General features: G+C 34.6%; 2 protein-coding genes across 5 annotated transcripts; one reads left to right on the top strand and one right to left on the bottom strand.

Moving 5' to 3' along the window:
- Positions 1–201: 201 nt before the first annotated feature.
- On the top strand, positions 202–7,740 carry LOC139977629 (uncharacterized). Of its 4 annotated transcripts, XM_071987083.1 has the most exons (15): positions 202–339; positions 454–765; positions 1,275–1,568; positions 1,930–2,247; positions 3,048–3,125; positions 3,489–3,528; positions 3,926–3,999; positions 4,240–4,383; positions 4,939–5,049; positions 5,539–5,738; positions 5,857–5,976; positions 6,203–6,314; positions 6,768–6,864; positions 7,159–7,258; positions 7,584–7,740. In XM_071987083.1, the coding sequence occupies exons 1-15, from the start codon at positions 258–260 to the stop codon at positions 7,674–7,676; spliced, it is 2,175 nt and encodes a 724-aa protein (XP_071843184.1). In that variant the 5' UTR covers positions 202–257; the 3' UTR covers positions 7,677–7,740. The 4 variants fall into 4 exon arrangements, with proteins under 4 accessions (XP_071843184.1, XP_071843185.1, XP_071843186.1 ...); XM_071987084.1 differs by lacking the exon at positions 3,489–3,528 and having other exon boundaries at positions 1,930–2,173; XM_071987085.1 differs by lacking the exon at positions 4,240–4,383.
- A 140-nt stretch (positions 7,741–7,880) lies between these two features.
- LOC139977630 (uncharacterized) lies at positions 7,881–17,549 on the bottom strand. Its single transcript, XM_071987088.1, has 8 exons — positions 17,382–17,549; positions 12,770–13,093; positions 12,264–12,554; positions 11,604–11,924; positions 11,022–11,324; positions 10,503–10,592; positions 10,157–10,196; positions 7,881–9,565 (listed from the first exon to the last, which is right to left on the bottom strand). The coding sequence occupies exons 1-8, from the start codon at positions 17,482–17,484 to the stop codon at positions 9,532–9,534; spliced, it is 1,506 nt and encodes a 501-aa protein (XP_071843189.1). The 5' UTR covers positions 17,485–17,549; the 3' UTR covers positions 7,881–9,531.
- Between the last annotated feature and the right edge of the window lie 598 nt (positions 17,550–18,147).

The following is an 18,147-nucleotide window of genomic DNA, read 5'->3' as shown; positions in this document are numbered from 1 at the left end:
GTAGTATACTCGGTCTTCAAGTGGTTATTAATGTGCAAACTCTCCTTATAAAGCACATCACCCATGTTTATTGATTAATTTATTTAGTTTTCAAACTTTAACCCGAGTAATAAATGTACGTTTTAAAACCATTCAACCTCGAAATAAGGAAACGAGAGCTTAACATACGTGTACCTACTTTTACATTCTACTTCCAGTATTGCTTGCTATTGCTTCCAGTATATTTAGGCTAAATCCATATTGGAAAAGCAACACAAATGCATTTATCTTTGGAGTTGCTCTTAAGAATGCTTTTCTACGTATTTTCCATCGTGATTTTCAAAATTATCGTGACGTCAGGTAAGTACTCCTGCAAAAGCTGTACTTCTTAACTGTTTACAGTTGAATTCATTTTGGTTTATGATTCCTTGTATCGTTTGACAAACCATTTTGTATTTTGCTATCATTTTGCAGCTGACGAAGAAACCATTGAAGTTGGGGTGATATTTAATGATAAAACAGCAACTCTGACTTGTAGTTTGGTAAAATTGAAAGAAGTACAGACAGTACTATGGGAATTCAACAACAACCCTATCTTACGCATGGATCTCAAAAGCTCGAACTTGCTAAGACGAGACAGATACAAATCGTTTCTTGATAATGACGGGCAATCTGTTTCATTGATGATTGCTTTTGTCAGTTTCAACGATGCAGGGAACTACTCTTGTACAATATTTTATTCACATTCCGGAAAAGTCCGCACTACCAAACGGTTGTTTGTACAAGGTGATTAACTTCTTTTTTGATTGAGTACTTTGTTAGGTTTATTGAACTTGTAATTCCTTTATGATGAACGAGCAAATTGATTTTGAACTGACAAGAAGTGGCATGAATATTTGAGAATATATTTAAGTTATCCAGTTTCACAATTGATTTGATATTGACCGTAAGAACGGTTCTCTGAATTAGAACTCATGTATATATCATTACCTTCATGCACCACAAATTGTAAATGTATTAACGTTACAAAAACTGTTACATTTGCCTGCTAGGCTTTTGAGTTTAACTCCTTTCTATATCCGATACAGTAACTTCATGTTTGTTCTGAAATGTTATGATATTCAGTATCTAGGCATATCCTAACCTCTGAGTTATGGAATGTAAGACCTTGTCAAAAATATATCGTTAACAATTAGATTTACGTAGTAACTTAGTAACTTGAATTCTAGAAAATGCACCATATGTATAATACACTAAAACAAAAACCTACCTCTTAACTGTCGTCCTTGTTTTAGGTCACCCAGTGCTTCACTTCGATGACGTAATTATGGAAGGAGAACATCTCTCAGCAAATTGTTGTATACAAAGTGCAGGGAAGTCCACTCAAGCTGCATTTTTGTGGTTGATACACAATCGAAATATACAACATTTGACAAAACAGAGCCAAACCTTAGCAAACGAAATGGAATATGTTACGGAGTGCATATCTATCACATTTCAAGTTGACCGAACATACAATAAGGGCACGTTGACATGTTTGGTTCTAAACGAGATTAATGATACAGCAGATGCAACGATAAATGTTCTTTGTAAGCAAAGTTTTATTTAGAATACGTGGATATATTTGTTACCTTTGTATAATGAATTAACGGAATAGTGATTAATAACACTTCTATTGTTATGAGACAACTGACAAGTGATAATGTTTATACTTGTATCTGACACTTAATTTGATTTATAATTTATCATACATTTAATTGACCATATCCAAGGGTGTTACCCGACAAGCTTCACTTTTAACAATTTTGCTATCGAGATTTTTATTTTGCCATGAAATATGACACGTATATCTGTAGAAAGTCTTACGTCTGCAACATAAATTTAGATTAATATCACAAGTGTTGTTTATTCAGAATAATTTAAAGTTGACATGAAATGTTTATGTTTCAGTTAACAGTAGTATCACCTTGTTGGGAACGAAACCGAATATAATTCCGAAGGACGATGACTTTGAACTAACATGTCAAACAGACGGGAACCCTGCCCCAAACGTGTCCCTTGAGAGATTTGACAGAGAAACAGGGATATGGCAAGAACAGATATACCGAGCTACTGTATCTTCGAATAAGTCAAGTTTTCAGATTTGGACATTCAAGTTGCATAGTTTGAATCTCACAAATACGGAAAAGTATAGGTGCGTTGCGAATAACTCAATGGGTAGTTATGCAATAAGCGATGCCGTAACGATTGAGATAACCACGAAGTACAGTTAAGTATCTTTCTTTCTGTTTTAATTTATTGTTTTGTATCCCAACATAAAGCTGTTTATTGTGAAAAGATGAAAATTAGGCCTCGAAGTTGAATTGGATTAAACGGGTTAAGAAGTCGCAATTTAGTAATATTTATCTTCATATATTTCATAGTTTAATCAAGTGGTATGAATATAACATGTTCTTTTCAAATAATGAGGCAACTCAATGCACAATTTAGCAGTCAAATCATAATGTTTTAATGATAAATCATTGTGTACAGCAGTTGTGTATGTGTCGGTGAGGTTCTTGAAAGCTACTTTCCATGAAATTGCAGTACTCAAATTATGATTGACAGCTCATTGCCTCAAGTTTGTACTTTTATTTATATTCTGTTCAAGAAAAATGGAATTTGCTTAGTCCTTGTCATCAGTAATATTGCATTCTGCCTTTTGCATGACATAAAGTATGGTTGTACTTCCGAGGTGTGACCAACTCGTATTAAATCAACAACATAGATCATTACGTGATTCAATCCTCTGCATCATAAGCAAACTATTGTCCATATCAAAATGTATGTAAGCATAGCAAAGTTGGGTAGGAACAAAGCTAAATTGTCTTCGTATTCTATAGGGTTAATTTGAAGCTCGTTACTGACTGCCATATTTATAAGCTTATTGATGGTACTGCAGTATGTTCATAATTAAATTAGATTTAATACTCACTAATTAAGCCAAACTGGATGGCAATACCTTATATATATAAGTACCGATAACTTGATTCAAGTGTTTCATATGCTACGTTTCACTTTATCTACAGCTTATTCATCGTATGCGGTTGTTTCCTTAATCCTGGTTATTTTAATCGCAGTTACTACCTTGATTGCATGTGTGAAATGTAAGATACTTAATTCAGAAACTGCTATTCAAACATAGTCATACATGACATAATAACAACATTGTTATAACACAATCAAAACAGTTTTTAGTTTCACTTTTTCATTTATTCAAAGGGCTCTTTAAAGAATTTAATACTTGAATATTTAGCGTTTACCAACTTTATGAATTTCTTTTCACTTTCCAATATATCTACTCTTTTAACGTTACGTTCTTTTTTATCTTGTTGAGAGACTGTAATGAAATATGTATTGCAATTTCAAGCTACATTTAATGACTCGAATTGCTGAAATCAGTCGATTCTCACATGATGTTACACGATATTATATATATAATTTCTTAAATATTTTTACACTGCAAACAGCAAAAGCTCAGACTAGATCTTTCGAAGCTACAGATACAAGGTAACAAGTTCTTATCATAGCAGTCTTTGTAATTCTGTAAATAATTTCCTCCTTTTAATATGATATTTTTGGGAAACGTAAGCAGCATATACATCACAGTACTTTGTATTATTTTGTTGGCAAATGATAGATTACTATTCAAACCGCGGATAGTAAAATTAGTATAATATATAAGAAAAGCTTTTTTGTTTGCTCAAAGGAATTGTCTAATATAAGCATATTAAATCCACTATTAAATGTGAACTACTGCAGTATATTTTTTAGTTTTAGTTGTATAGTATAATCAGAGGATTAAGAGTACCTCAATGCTAAGCAAATATAACTGTCTCTCAAATATAAATAATATATCATTATAATTGTTACTATTATAATTAATAATTATGATTCTATTTTCTAGCGTGCAATTTCAAACATCATTTCGACATATCTATGAAGATCAAGAACTAAATGCAGAGGAAGAAATACATCACAGTAAGTATATTCCTAGAGAAAATTTCTTACCATTACAGTTGTAATACTAAAGGTGTCATTCATATACTGTCATTTTGCTTAAAGTATTAACAAATCACTATTTACAAACAGTATTAAACATCTAAAAGTCTCAACAAGAAAAGTAAAGAGTGCATAAAATAGCTTATATTCCTCTTGACCCAACTTCCGTAATGTTATTCATCAATGAATTTTGTTTCCCTATGTTGCCTTATTATTCAGACGCCTCACCATGTAAAGGTCCTATCCCTTCTAAAGGATATTCAATATTGACAAAACTGCATGGGAATGAAATGTTTGAGTACTTCAGTGCAGAGTACGAGACAACTGAAGGAAAGATCACTGTACTCGCTAAAAAAGTTGCAGGTAATGAGAATTCGCACGACTTAAAATTGAAAAAATCAGAACAATGCAATCCATTTTTAGCTTTTGCAATGTTGTAAGAATATAAATATTCTTTATACGTATGTATTACGACACTAAGTCATATATTTATAGCCACCACTGTAGTGTTGCTAAGTCGAGGGGACTGCCCTATCTGAGGTATTGAATTTTATGTATAAACGATCTGTTCTTATTTTAAATAAACGTAGTTGGTGAAAGATGTATAAGTACCTAGAGGAATTCAAGGGTATGAATCCATCGCAAAATTCATTATTTTCAAATTCCTATGGAATGTTTGTAGCTATTTTGAGACAAGAAAATTAAATTTATAAAGAATGGGGATGGGTGAGACGTAAACTTACCATAACATTCGTCTATTTTACGCCTGGCGAATTATAAAAGTTAAATACAAGTTAGAGCAGGACTTAGAGCTAAACAGTATTGATAGATTAAATGTTTCTTGTAATCATTAACTCTGTAAAGCATAACCAATGCATCTATACCTATGAAATGTCTTCTTACATTTTACCTGTCAAGATGGCGTAACTGTTGCAGACGCTCGGCGATTTATGGCAGCTACAAAGATGCAGACATCTATTCCAAACCATAGGAATGTGGTTGCATTGATTGGAATGGATACTGAACAAGGTTAGTTTTTATCTCTTTCCTAGAAGCAGTTTATCTATATTGTCTTCGCTGACAATAACCCAAAAGGGGACTTATAATGATCCCCATTTCACATCCTTCAGGGACTAACTGTAATGTGGTGGGTTGTAGTGTATTATAAGGAGAGATGTATCCTATGGTGGAGCAATGCATGGGGTATGTATGTAATGGAGGTAACAATCTCCTCCTATACTACTAATCTCATGGAATTGATGTATACCTGAATATCTATTCTAACTCCATGCGTAACTGTTGCAATGGCAGCTACAAAGATGCAGACATATATTCCAAACCATATGAATTTATTCTAACAGCGGTGATGAATTTGTTTCTTAATATTGCGATATTCGTAAATTTATTCTAACTGCGGTGATGAATTTGTTTCTTAATATTGCGATATTCGTAAATTTATCAACAAAATTGCACATCATTTTGATTAACTTTCGTGAACAATTTTTATTTTTAACATAGTGCCCAGTTACACTTTTCATGAATTCCAAGAAGGGGGAAATGTAAGAGATTTTCTTAGTCGGAATTGCCAGGATATCACTGGATATAACAAGCACTGCGCCACAAGCGTCAGTGGTACTTCAAGCCAACTTTTTCACACAAAGCTGATCGCGTTTGCAAACGACGTTGCGAATGCAATGGAGTTTTTGCATGGTCATGAGGTACGTAACTGATACACAGTTCTTTGAAACGAAAATCTATTCATCCATCCATCCATACATTCAATCAGATATCCGCATCAGGAGAGCGGGAACTACTTTTTATTTTATTTTTCTACAGTTTTACCATCCTGCAATATGTGCCAGGAAGACACTCCTAGATAGACATTTTCGTTGCAAGCTCTTCGCTTTCTGGCCACAAGAAGCTGCAGATGAAATAGTGAAGAAACTTTTGGATGCGGTAGGTATTATAAGTAATACTTTAAGTTAAAAAACATTTATTTTACTACATGCACAGGACACCATGGCATATTATCAATTAAACTTAAAATCAGGGATAAAAAATGAATATATGTATGACAATTGAAGCTTTCATATCAAATCAGGATGTCAGGGGTTAGTTTTGTCTACAGTTATATATGGTGACTTTTCTGCTATATGCAATTTTTGTTCTGCTTATGTTACAGTATAAATCTCCATTTGAATGGCTGTCCCCGGAGGTTATTTCCCTTGGTGACTATGGTACAAAGTGTGATGTCTGGTCTTACGGTGTGTTTTTGTGGGAACTGTTTTCACATGGTAGGAAACTTCAACTTTTGTTAGACATATAGCACTGTTGTAATAAACCTTGCAAGAAAGTTCTCCTGACTTGATCAATTTGCGTATGCCATCATCGAGCTAAATATTCCTAAATGCTCCATAGTTTTCTTTCATGTAATATTTTCTTTAATAGAGATTAGCTGTAAAATTGCCAACCTGGCTTCACCCCAGCACGACATTTGTAAATCTCCTTAACGGAGTAAGATCTATGTGTCAGTAGCTCATTACATAAGTCGCTACTTTTTTTTAACCCAATAGGACATTCTATTGTATCATTCTATTCGTTGGCTTGACAATGATTATCACTACATATTGCCGACCGCCTAACCTTTAAATAAGTGAAATATAACTTTTGGAATCGTAAATTTACATGGTTACTTTCTTTGTGCACAAAATATAATAACTTTCGATTCTTTTCAATCTCACTGACAGGAGATACACCATATGAAGGTGAAAACAGGAGCAGAATAGCGCAACATGTGAGAGACGGGGTTCGTTTACAAGTTCCATTGAATTGCCCACATGACATGTAAGTCAAGAAAGTTTTGGGTTAAACTTAAATGCCGGGCAGCCGCCATGCTATTTGAGAATTGTTAAGCATTAGGGAATCTAAATTTATTTTGTGGGTAATTCTGTAAAATGGATACATTTTTTCATTGATGTAATCATGTAAAGTTTTCCAGTCGTCCCATTACTTTCTTTCACTTGTATTAGGGTGACGGCGGTGGTTGAGTCTTTATATACTTCTCCCATTTTCATACATACACTACGGCATCGTTGGTCATTTCACAACTCTGGATTTTTAAAAATTATATTTATTCAGCTCGAGTATTATGAAGTCTGTCTGGAATAGCAAATCACACGAGAGACCAGCATTTAAGACAATTGCAGAGCAACTACAGGGAATGCAACCTACTGAACATGTATGTATTTACGCCTATTTGTAGGGTGTTGGGACCTTACAATATAACTTTAAGTTGCAACTGATTTTCTACGTCTCTATAATGTACGTTAACTTTGAAGCATAAAGAACTACAGGATTATGGTATGATCTCTTCATATTTTTGAATAGTAATAACAACATTGTGAAATTACCTTATCGGTATACTACAAGTAAGGGAAAACACCTAATACTGTAACAAGTAGTATCACCTTGACATACCGTTTTCCACGCGAATGAAGACATTGTTACAGAAGATACGTATTTTTATCTTGCTCTCTTCATAGAAATGTATTTTTCCTTCGCAGAAAAAATTCGTGCTAAACGAGGAGAGTGGAAGACATGGTTACCATAGAGCTCAAGAAAAGAGACATGCATATGATCGTCTTGAAAGAATATGATATTTTCCGTGATCTTTTCCTCTTTGTCAAATAAAAACCGCTGAATGGTAATCACTTTAAACAATTTAGCCAAAAAACACGTTATCGTTAGAATGTTCTGTTTTACACGGGTTGGCGGATTTAGACAGTTTAAACTAAGTGAAAATGAAGTGATGCTACACATTTTTAATCTTAAAAAAAGAATTGGTAGCCAAATTGGTTGTAGTAAATGTACCTATGGAGGGACTTAACTAACAACTTGCAGTCAAGTATTAATTGCGGTATGCTTTGTGTTTAAATATGGCCCTAATTTTGATTTGTATTTCATTGTTATCTTTTCAATAAGCCGGAAATAAGGGTACAAATTATTACCTTCACCAGGTCCGCTTAATAAGCATTTTGTTTTCATGATTGATATCATAGTAATGTTTCTCTACGCAGCTGAAGTTGAACAAGTGTTTACGAATTTACTAATGAAAATGTATAAATAGATTTTTGCAAGAGATTTTCAGTCCATACTCATTTCTGAAAATCGTCATCTCAATACAGTCATCAGGACATGATAGATAATTAAGGGAAATGACAACATGCATGCAAAAGTGATTTTTCTTTAAATGTGTCGCAGATGAAAACGTCAATTGTATGGAACGCAATCTGCTTTTACAATATTTAATAATAATCGTTGTGATATTTTCCATAGAAATGTCCGAAGGGCCACATATAAATATATATAGTTTAAGAAAAAATTACAGTGTGTTGTGCGTTGTGTTGTGCGTTTAACGCAGCCACACTTAACATAACTTACTGCATTATCGTAATTTTAAGAACATATTTACTAATATAGTTCAAAATGCTACAAAAATCATATTATTATGAGCACATTAATCGAAATAAGAATAATAGTAAGAAGATTTTATCTGGTATTAACATGACATTTTTTAGAGGGTGTGGTGATAAAAAATGTACTGGAATGAATGAGACACTTATAAAGAACAGCAATTCAAGTAATATACACAATTCTGCTAATATTTTTCAATGATTTTCACATCTATTGGTGATAATCTTGCTAGTAAAACGAATTACACTATTTGACTTTTTAATTGTGTTTCTTATTATTGCGATATTCGTAAATTTATCTGTTTTACAAAGAGACAATCTGAAAATATAAATTAAAATGTACATCGTGTTATTAACTTTCTCAAAGATATTATTCTTATACATAGTGACTCTTGAGGAAACCATTACTACTATTCTTATTTCACAACCTTCTGAAATCAGCAGGAAATGATGGACTTATAATGATATTTTAAAACATATTTATTACCATAGTATGGAAACTCTTACTCATATTTTGAATGTTTTTACCCAACTAAATTAACAATTACTGAGGTCTTTTCAATATATAAATCTGGTGGAGCTCATGTTTTATCAAATTACAGCACAGTGCCAGTTCGACCAACTATTTCTAACTTCTTGGAAATACTTGCATATATATAAGACCTCAGCGTTTATAAAATGTCGGCCCATCATATTGGTAGTAGAACATTTTGAAACTACGGAATGTAAACTGATCTAGTTGAAATAAATCATCACATTACCCATGCGATCACGATAAATTGTACTTTCATGCACTTTTTATAACCCCTTAAAATAAATCTAGTATATACTAGCGCTGGATCAACAAAATGCAACGGAGAGGTTCATATATTTGATTTAAACATAATATATCCTTTCACCGGGTCGTATCATAGACCGCCACGGATTGATGGGGATTTTCTCATTGATATTTTTCTTTTCATATCACTCAGATGGATGGTTTCTCCCTTGATCCTAAAAATCCGTCTAGCAGTTTGTGGACGTTCTTGATTTCGCCCTCTCAGTAACTGCGGTGATTTTCAAAACCGCTTGGTCTAAAAGACAAAAAGAAATACATACATTTTAATAAAAACATATAGGACAACCCCTATAAAAACAAAAGAGAAACTTGGAATGATGTACTAGCTTTCGTCAGTTACTGTCGATATAAATCCAATCGAACACAAAGATCCTTTTAACTATTGTATCACTCCTGGCTACATATATGATATTGACATTTCACACCCCCCCCCCAAAAAAAATAAAACGGCATCTAACGAATAGATCTATGAGATATTAATGTGGACGGATATGGTTAGCGAGCACAGTTAAAAAAAACTAGTATTTCAAGTTGATTTATATATTGACGTTACGATGCAGCTCTATTAAGATTTATATCGTAAAGATGTCTTGCATATTACACTGGAATGCAATGTTTCGTGATCTTATAATGAAACCTATATCAATGTAACATGATGTACTTTATAATATAAAGATATGTCAGAAACCTACTTATTTATGATATTCTGTATATCTGTAAATTATGGTTACAAAACATGTAGAATCAGAAACAACATATGTAAAGTAATGTAATGTTACAGCAAAGAAAAATACGGGAAAAAGGGAACGAAGACAAAATGATTTACCGTCGAAATCTAGATCTCAATTGTCGTCTAAGAACCTTTTCTGCAAAGTAAAGAACACTACACTGTAGGTCACGGCATGAAGGGGTTTACAAAGTAAATACAATATCAACAAATATGAGACTGTGTTAGTTATTCATAATAATCAATTCCTTTGAACTCGTGCACATTGAAATACATTGAAACGTATTGAAATATTATGTTGAATAAGTAACTGCTTAATATTTTGAATTTGGTCAATGTTTGGCCCTTGATTAGAACAATTCAGAATGAAGATTAGATACAAGAATTGAAACGGGTGACCCTTCCTTTTTTCTTGTCTAAACTAGTCAAGCTAACCAATGCTTACCACGAAGGCATATCAATGAAGCCACGGCAGCCACTGCCACAAGCGGTATTATGAGTGCCATGTTATCCATTAACAGCTGCTGAATAGTCTCTAAAGTCAAATCATAAGATATAAGGTCACATGTTAAAAGCTTATTGATGGATATGGTTTATTTTGATCGAAAAGGTTACGGTTTGTTATATATAAGAAACACAATAATTGCGAAACAAATTTATATGAAGTAGTTTCAAGACTACGCCGAGCAGATTGATGTGAATAAATCTACATTCGTAAATTTCAAATAAAAATACCGAAGAAAAACAAATCATGACGAAAGAGGTATCGATGTCATTTGATATGCATTAGCGATACTACGATATCACGGGCAACCCCTTTCTACATAAATGTGCTGATTACGGAAATTGTTATCATCTTTGTTTACACACAGGATTGATGCTGTATCAATATCATCGAGTAATTGTTTATCCTTTTTTCGTCTATCAATCAGTGCTGAAAGTAATTGTAATTAGCATAACTTACTTTGGACATTTATGTGAAGAATGTCACTGTACGCTAGCTCATCGTTACTGTTTTGTGCAAGACATCTGTACTTAATAGTTGCTGTAACTGTGGTATTCAACTGATATATAATGCGATTAGTGAAGTTAGATGTCACGTTGCTTACAGACGTCAGTTGAAGGCTATCCCAACTTTCTCCATCCTTACTGCTTTCGAGATGAACATTTGGTATAGGGTAGCCATCTGCATGGCACATGATTGTGATTGTGTCACCAAATGCGATGTTTATTGGTGACGTATTGTTTATAAGAACTGTTACAGGATCTGGAAATATTGTGTATCAATATCACTATGCAATTATATATTTAAAGTTTATTGTTATCAACTGACACATTATTCGTAAGACTCTCTTTAAATTACAAACACAATGGATGATGTTTTTCTCAAATGTAAGACTATATTCTGATTGCATATCTCTTCATGGATATTCAGTACAAACAATATCATAAATGAAAGCTATAGTTACCAGCGGTACATGGGATACAAAGTTGGTCTTCTAAAGCCAATTTGAATGATTAAAAGGAAATGAGCAGAGTCACTTACGACTTATTTCTACTAAGAAACCCTCATCGATTGTAGCATTCGTTTGGTTGTTAGAAGCAAAACATCTCAAAAAGAGAGACGTATTGTTTGTGAGACGAAGCTGAAATTGCCATCTTTGAAAAGTAATGCTGTCCTCTAATAACTCAGCAGTAGAAGGTAGATTAAACCATTGGTCGTGTTCGTCTGTATTCTTTATCTGTAAATGGACCACTGGAGATGGGTATCCTTCCGACAAACAGGTAACGTTTACAGTTTGTGATCTGTCTGCAATCATGGAGGAGGCAAAAGCATGAGGCGGTTCCCACCATGCGTGTGCAGGATCTATGTAGAAACATCGACAATGTTATAAAATAGCAGGTAATTGTTATCACAAAGAATGATTATTGTTAGACATTAATGACTCATTCTATTATAGATAATTTATAAACAGCATAGTTATGTTACTATCCTTATTTCAAAGGTCGTGTTGGACACTTGACCTCATGGAAGTGGCTCTCCATGTATAACAATAAAACACATTGATATGTGTCCTCATTTTATGCATTTTCATTATTAACTGTCAGTATACCTTTCATTATCATTCTGATAAATGCATAACGTCTATTTACCGATACTCGACAGGCTCAAAGGTAATTAGAACACGTTTTAGTCGGTACTTACGCAACACGTATATCGGAGATTTGTCAAATGCGTTAAGATTATTCTCTACGAGGCATTTCAAGCTTTGGCGATGAACATTGCGTTTTGCTAAAAGTGAAAATGCACAACAGGAAACATTTTCCTCCAGGGTATTGTTGACAATTATTAACTTCGTGACATCAAAATTCTGCGTATCATTAATAAACCATCTGCAATCAGCGTTGGGAAATACCCCTGAAAACCTTACACAACACTTAGCTGTAAGGTTTACGTTTTCTTCAACTTTCTGTAAGGCTGTCATTTCTGGTCCATCTAAATGAGGAAGAAAGTCATGTTTCACTTTCCTGTGCAGTGTATGATGGTAATAATTAAAATTCTAGCCGGTAATTAGGCGTCGGTACTACAAGTTAGAAGAGATCATCATAATGCAACGGTTGCGTTATAGTATTAAAAATTAAAGTTTTAACGAATTTGTCAGAACAAATGTGTCTTGTCATTTCATTGGAGAACCTATTACTAAATCCTACCTTGAACAAGAAGGGTCCACCTACAACTTTCCGATTTACTGTTCAGGTGTAAATGAAGAAGTATTTTGGAACATATATATCTACCAGAATCTTCTAGCGTAACATTTTTAATTTGTAGAAATGCATCCCTTCCTTCCCTTCCTATGGTGGAAACTCTTCCGTTGTTCTCTTTTGTTGATGCTATTTGTGAGTCACCGTGGTACAATGTTTCATGTTCTCTCCATTTCCATTCTATTCCAAATTCAGAATCGGTGTAGTTAAAGGAACATTCTAATATTGGTGAACTTCCAGCAAGAACAAACTGTGTCTCGGTATCGTAGTTAGCTGAATGAAAAAAAAAAAACGTATAATCCTTCAAAAGAGTGACTTTTGGGAACAGATTTTCTTTCCCACTAAGTCAAAACGTCATAGAAGCACGTAACCTATAGGATCAACTCAAATTGAACGAATTTTCTAATCGCATAAAATTCAACACGGAAGTGAAAAAGCCCCTTTTACGCCGCAAAATGTAATATTTACCAGATTTTTAATAACTTTCGATAAATAATAACTTTTGACACAAAATGTAATAATCCTCAAAGGAGTTATGTAATAACTTTTTTGGCACAAAGTATAATATAAAGAAATGACCAGAAATGTAATGACTCAAAAATGTAATTACTGTTGTTCATGACATACTTGCAAACCCTTTAATAATGGACGTCATAAGTCACGTGATCACTTTAAAAATGCATATCTCAGATTGGTCGAAGAATGAAACACAGAAATAATGGTAATATTACGTTGAAAACTTCACACCGGGCAACGGTAAAGCCTTTTATTATTTAATCCTAATTGCGTTGCACAGTCGTTCATCTTCAAATTCTGCTCCCTGGTCATATTGTGTAGCACCAAGCATCGTGTTCCATGTTAGCTCTCGTGCCACATTGGAACTCAACTTCCGTTTTAGAGGTACCGGCCATTGATACCGGCCAATGACATCAATCACTAACATAACAAACTAATACGAATTTCCTTTGTGTTGCGTCTCAAGTCTCCCAATACCCACTAAATCAATTTGATGAAGAGTCTGAACGCAGCGAGCACTGATGAGACGTATGCGGTCTTGCACTGTTCTGAAAGTGACGTTTTGTTTTAGGGAATGGAAGATTTCGACAAAATATCCTGCTCAAGTCTAGCACATTTCGTTTTGTAAAGTTGTTATTATTTTTTACTGAGCTTTGTACTGAGCTCGAAGTATGCATTTATCTTACTTTGATTTCCTCGACTCAGGCTCCAGAGTTCCAACTTTGTTTTGCGCCCTTGCGTCGTTTCTCAGAATAACAAAAGAACCCGCTTCCTGCATGCACGTGCGTCGGCCGACATCAAAACTCTAAAAGGGGATCCCCGCGCTCAGCTATGCAAGCTGCATGGGAAAAGGAATTGATTGTTGTTGGTGTCAGGGAGAAGACGAACAGTGCGGAAAGTAGTTGGTCAGCGTGGAGTTACATTCGTTTACTTCAATACAGCCCACGTGTGTACTTTCTATGTGTATTTTTTTTTTATTAAAAGTGATATTTGCGTGTGGAATCGTCAATTTTTGCATCAAGGAACGGTATGTGTTTCCTGGTTGTGCCTGGAAGGACTTATCGGTGACTCAATATCGGAACGGTTCCAAACATTTTACTTTTTTTATATCTTTCGTGAACTTATTGGCTCAGTTTTCGAGACTCTGCGTTCCGACTTGACTACGAAAAATTCTGTCGGAGTTACAGCACACAAGTGTATTTCTTCTTCCTCATCTGGCTTACTACAGGAAGAGCAAACTCACCGTAATTTAGCTAAGTTTCACTAACAAAATATCGTATGTGTCATGTTCCATCATCGACTGCTGTTAAATATGAGTATAACAGTGACCAGCAAAGTATAAACATGGCTAAAATCACTTATATTTGCGAAACTATACATATGTTTAGAGACTGAAAACTTTTGCAAGAACCATGTAAGCTGCTTCAATCTATAGTAGATAGTTGTGTATGGCGCGCCGTTTTGCCAACATATGATACGTGTAAGAAATGATTTTGTCTCAAATAACGTCTCAATTATCTCTAAATACCTGATATAAACTTTAACTTAGCTAAGCCGTATCTCATGACAAACAGATCGGGGGGGGGGGGGGGTTGTAATATGTCGGCGTAGTTTGTGTCACGTTAGAGTTGAGAGGCCAGTGTATTTTAGTATTGTTGATAGTAAGCTAGGTCTTTTTTTTGTGTGAGTGAACAAGCCTTGTGTACTCAAACTTTTAACCAGGGAACTGTTCAGATCTAGTACAGTGATGTTGGTGATGTAGTAGGAATGTGCCAGCATTATACAGACATGTGTAGGGTAAGATTGAGAATGCTATAGAATTGCTAAATTTTCAGGTGATCCTGCTATCTGCGCTAATAAATGCGGAATATCGTCTTTACAATTCATGTAGGCTAGTTTGGAGCAAACACCTCACTCTCAGCTGGAACATCATGCTGTAAGGAATTATATGATTTTCTATGTGCCTCTCTTGGTAAGGCGCTATAATATTTTCTTCCGTTTCAACACATGGCATGGGATTTAATTCACTTTTGAAAATCCCATATTAGCCTGGGGCCATAATGTTTTGGAATTGGAATTCATTGTTGGCGACAAGTGTGTTGGGAAAAGTCGCCTGGGTATCAGAGTCTGATAGAGTCTGAGGAGGGCAGCTGTTTCTTGTCAGTATTTGAAAGTAACATATATCACTGCAGCTGTACCACGGGCTTGCAAAGGGACGACAATATATGATTTCATTGTAAGTAGTGCTTCGTCATAAACCATTATTTACAGTTAACAATATTTAGTTAAATATGTTGAACTGCCATAGGGTAAAACAACGTGAAAGGAATGCAAATTAAGCCAAAACTTGAAGACCAAAATTTGGGAAGGTTCATGCAGATTTATTTTGGAAATAATGACAACTTGTTTAATTTCTCTATGAAATTGATAGATTTTCATGCATGCATTACTTGTGGTTTTTAGGTAATGAAAATATAGCAGGGATAAAAGGTGATCAATTGTTTTATATTAGTGAATTATGGCAAATAAAATATATAATTCTTCTATGTATGAGGTATAACCTAACTTTTCTAGGGTAAATGAACCGCTGGGGCATTGAGTAAGTGTAACAGTGTGTAAACACAATCTTTGCAGAAACACCCAACATTTATTAATCTCGTGCAAAGGGTTTCAACTTTGCGTAGTACCCCAACTCTGTGCCCACACCTGGTTAATATTGGCGTCAAATGTATCGATAATTAAGCAGTATTAAATAGTATTAAATAGTATTCAATTATTAATTAAAAAGAATACTTTGCGTAACTTTGAAGAATTAAATTTATTATTAAGCTAACTTGGATGTGTTGTATTTATTGTACTGTGTCTTTATATTGTATTTTTATCTCGAAAAAAGACGAGAGCTGCCCTCATCATCAATATGGCGATTCGTTATTCAACAAAACTCCTTCCAACGAGCAAATGTACGTTCTCCAATTCCTTGGGCCAACCTACAGTGGAGTAAGGATTTGATTGAAAGGGCGGAAGAGAAATATTGTACCTTTCTCTATCTTTTATTTAACTGTTTTTAAATGTTTCCGTAATGGGGCGGGCGGTCTCCCATTGACTATGTTCTGGCCACCTGTTGACCTTCACCTCATGTCCACGTAGCCCATTTCTTAACTCATAAGTTTCCGCCTCTCATCTAATGGAAACGAATGCAAGTCCTTTCCTCATTAATTCATCCATATAATCATTCCAGTTGTATCACCAACCCACCACCCCCCCCCCCCACACCCCTTCCTCCAAATTAACGGCAAACCCTTACCGTAGCTTAAAACTGCAGTCACCTCTCAGCTGATTCTCTTGAATTAGGTAAGATTCGGCAAATTCATTTCTAAACCCCAAACTGCTACAATCCAGGCCGTTTGGGCCTAATTAATTATTCGGCCACATAGAGTTCCGAGAACCTGGTGTCAATTCGTGTTTTTTTTTTCGAGTTTGAAACTGGACCCTACGACAACGGCCACCAAATATAGAAAATTTGTGCATATCAGAAAATTACTTAATAAAAAAAATTAATAAATATAACAGTATATGTACATATGAATATTTGGCCAATTCTACTTTAATCATGATTAATCGTGATAATCTCACGTTTCTTCTTATGACACAAATACAGTAGGCTATTCGGCAAAGAATCACATGGTAACTTGACGTTCTGCTTTGTTAAATTATCGGTCGTATTACATTGTCGATAGTTATTCCATTATCAGTTGCAATACTTGCTCCATGTTAAACCTCTCTGAACCCTTTTAGCCCAATAGATTGAACACTTTGGTTACACCACTTGTATTTAATATTCAGAACACACATTGACATTTATATTTCAAAAAGTTATTACAAAAATCGTTAAAGGATTATTATATTTTCTGTTAAGATTACATTTTGCATATCTGGATAAGATTACATTTTGCGTCAATTATTCCTTTTTGCGGCGTAACAGCCGCTGCCACCCCTCCCCCTTCATCATCACAAACATATCTGAGAAAAAGACAGATTAGCAAACCTGATGTAGCAGATGCTCCTTGGAACGCGATGAAAATGATGCAAATCACATCCATTCGTGCTTTTCCTTGGATCGATGGATACGGTGGTAACATACTTAGCATATGATAACGTAAAACACCGTACTTACGCTAAATTACTAGAAACTATTACATTGTACTTTATCGTTTGCCATTGTACAGAACAATGAACTAAAATGTACATCAAATATTGACAGGAGGATTTTTTTAATAAAACAAGTTATTGTCGTAATCATGTCGAAAAGTCTCATTAAGTTTAGTTTCACATCAGTTGTTTTAGAGTGTAATCAAGTTAATATTTCATAGAGGTAACTTTCCATTATCTTTCATGAGAGGTCACTACTCACAGTTTTATGGTGGTTGATTTTAAAAAGTTCAACATTTAAGATAATGTGCAAAGTGCAATTCCGTACTAGAAAATTTGTTGGCGAAACGTTCTCTTTAGCTTTCAGGCCGTAATTTAGGGGGGGGGGGTGTAGAGACTGTACACCCTATCTTGTTTAACTCATGGTCATTAATACGTATTTTTGAGGATACTTTTAGGTTTAGGTATACTACATAGGCTCCAGCAACCCCAGAGCCAAACCAAGGTCTTTACAACAGCTCTATAGTAGCTCTACTCATGCTATATATATTTGCAGGGATCAGAAGGTGCTACATATGTGACCACAGCCAATGTTTAAAGGGGTTGTGAAGCATTGCATTGTTTATTGATGCCACATAACTTTATTTGTTAAATGACGTGAT

The sequence above is a fragment of the Apostichopus japonicus genome, chromosome 12 (assembly GCF_037975245.1).
Source record: "Apostichopus japonicus isolate 1M-3 chromosome 12, ASM3797524v1, whole genome shotgun sequence".
In the NCBI taxonomy this organism is placed as follows: Eukaryota; Metazoa; Echinodermata; class Holothuroidea; order Aspidochirotida; family Stichopodidae; genus Apostichopus; species Apostichopus japonicus.
The sequence above is the reverse complement of the archived record's forward strand: the minus strand, read 5'-3'. Positions and strand labels throughout refer to the sequence as shown.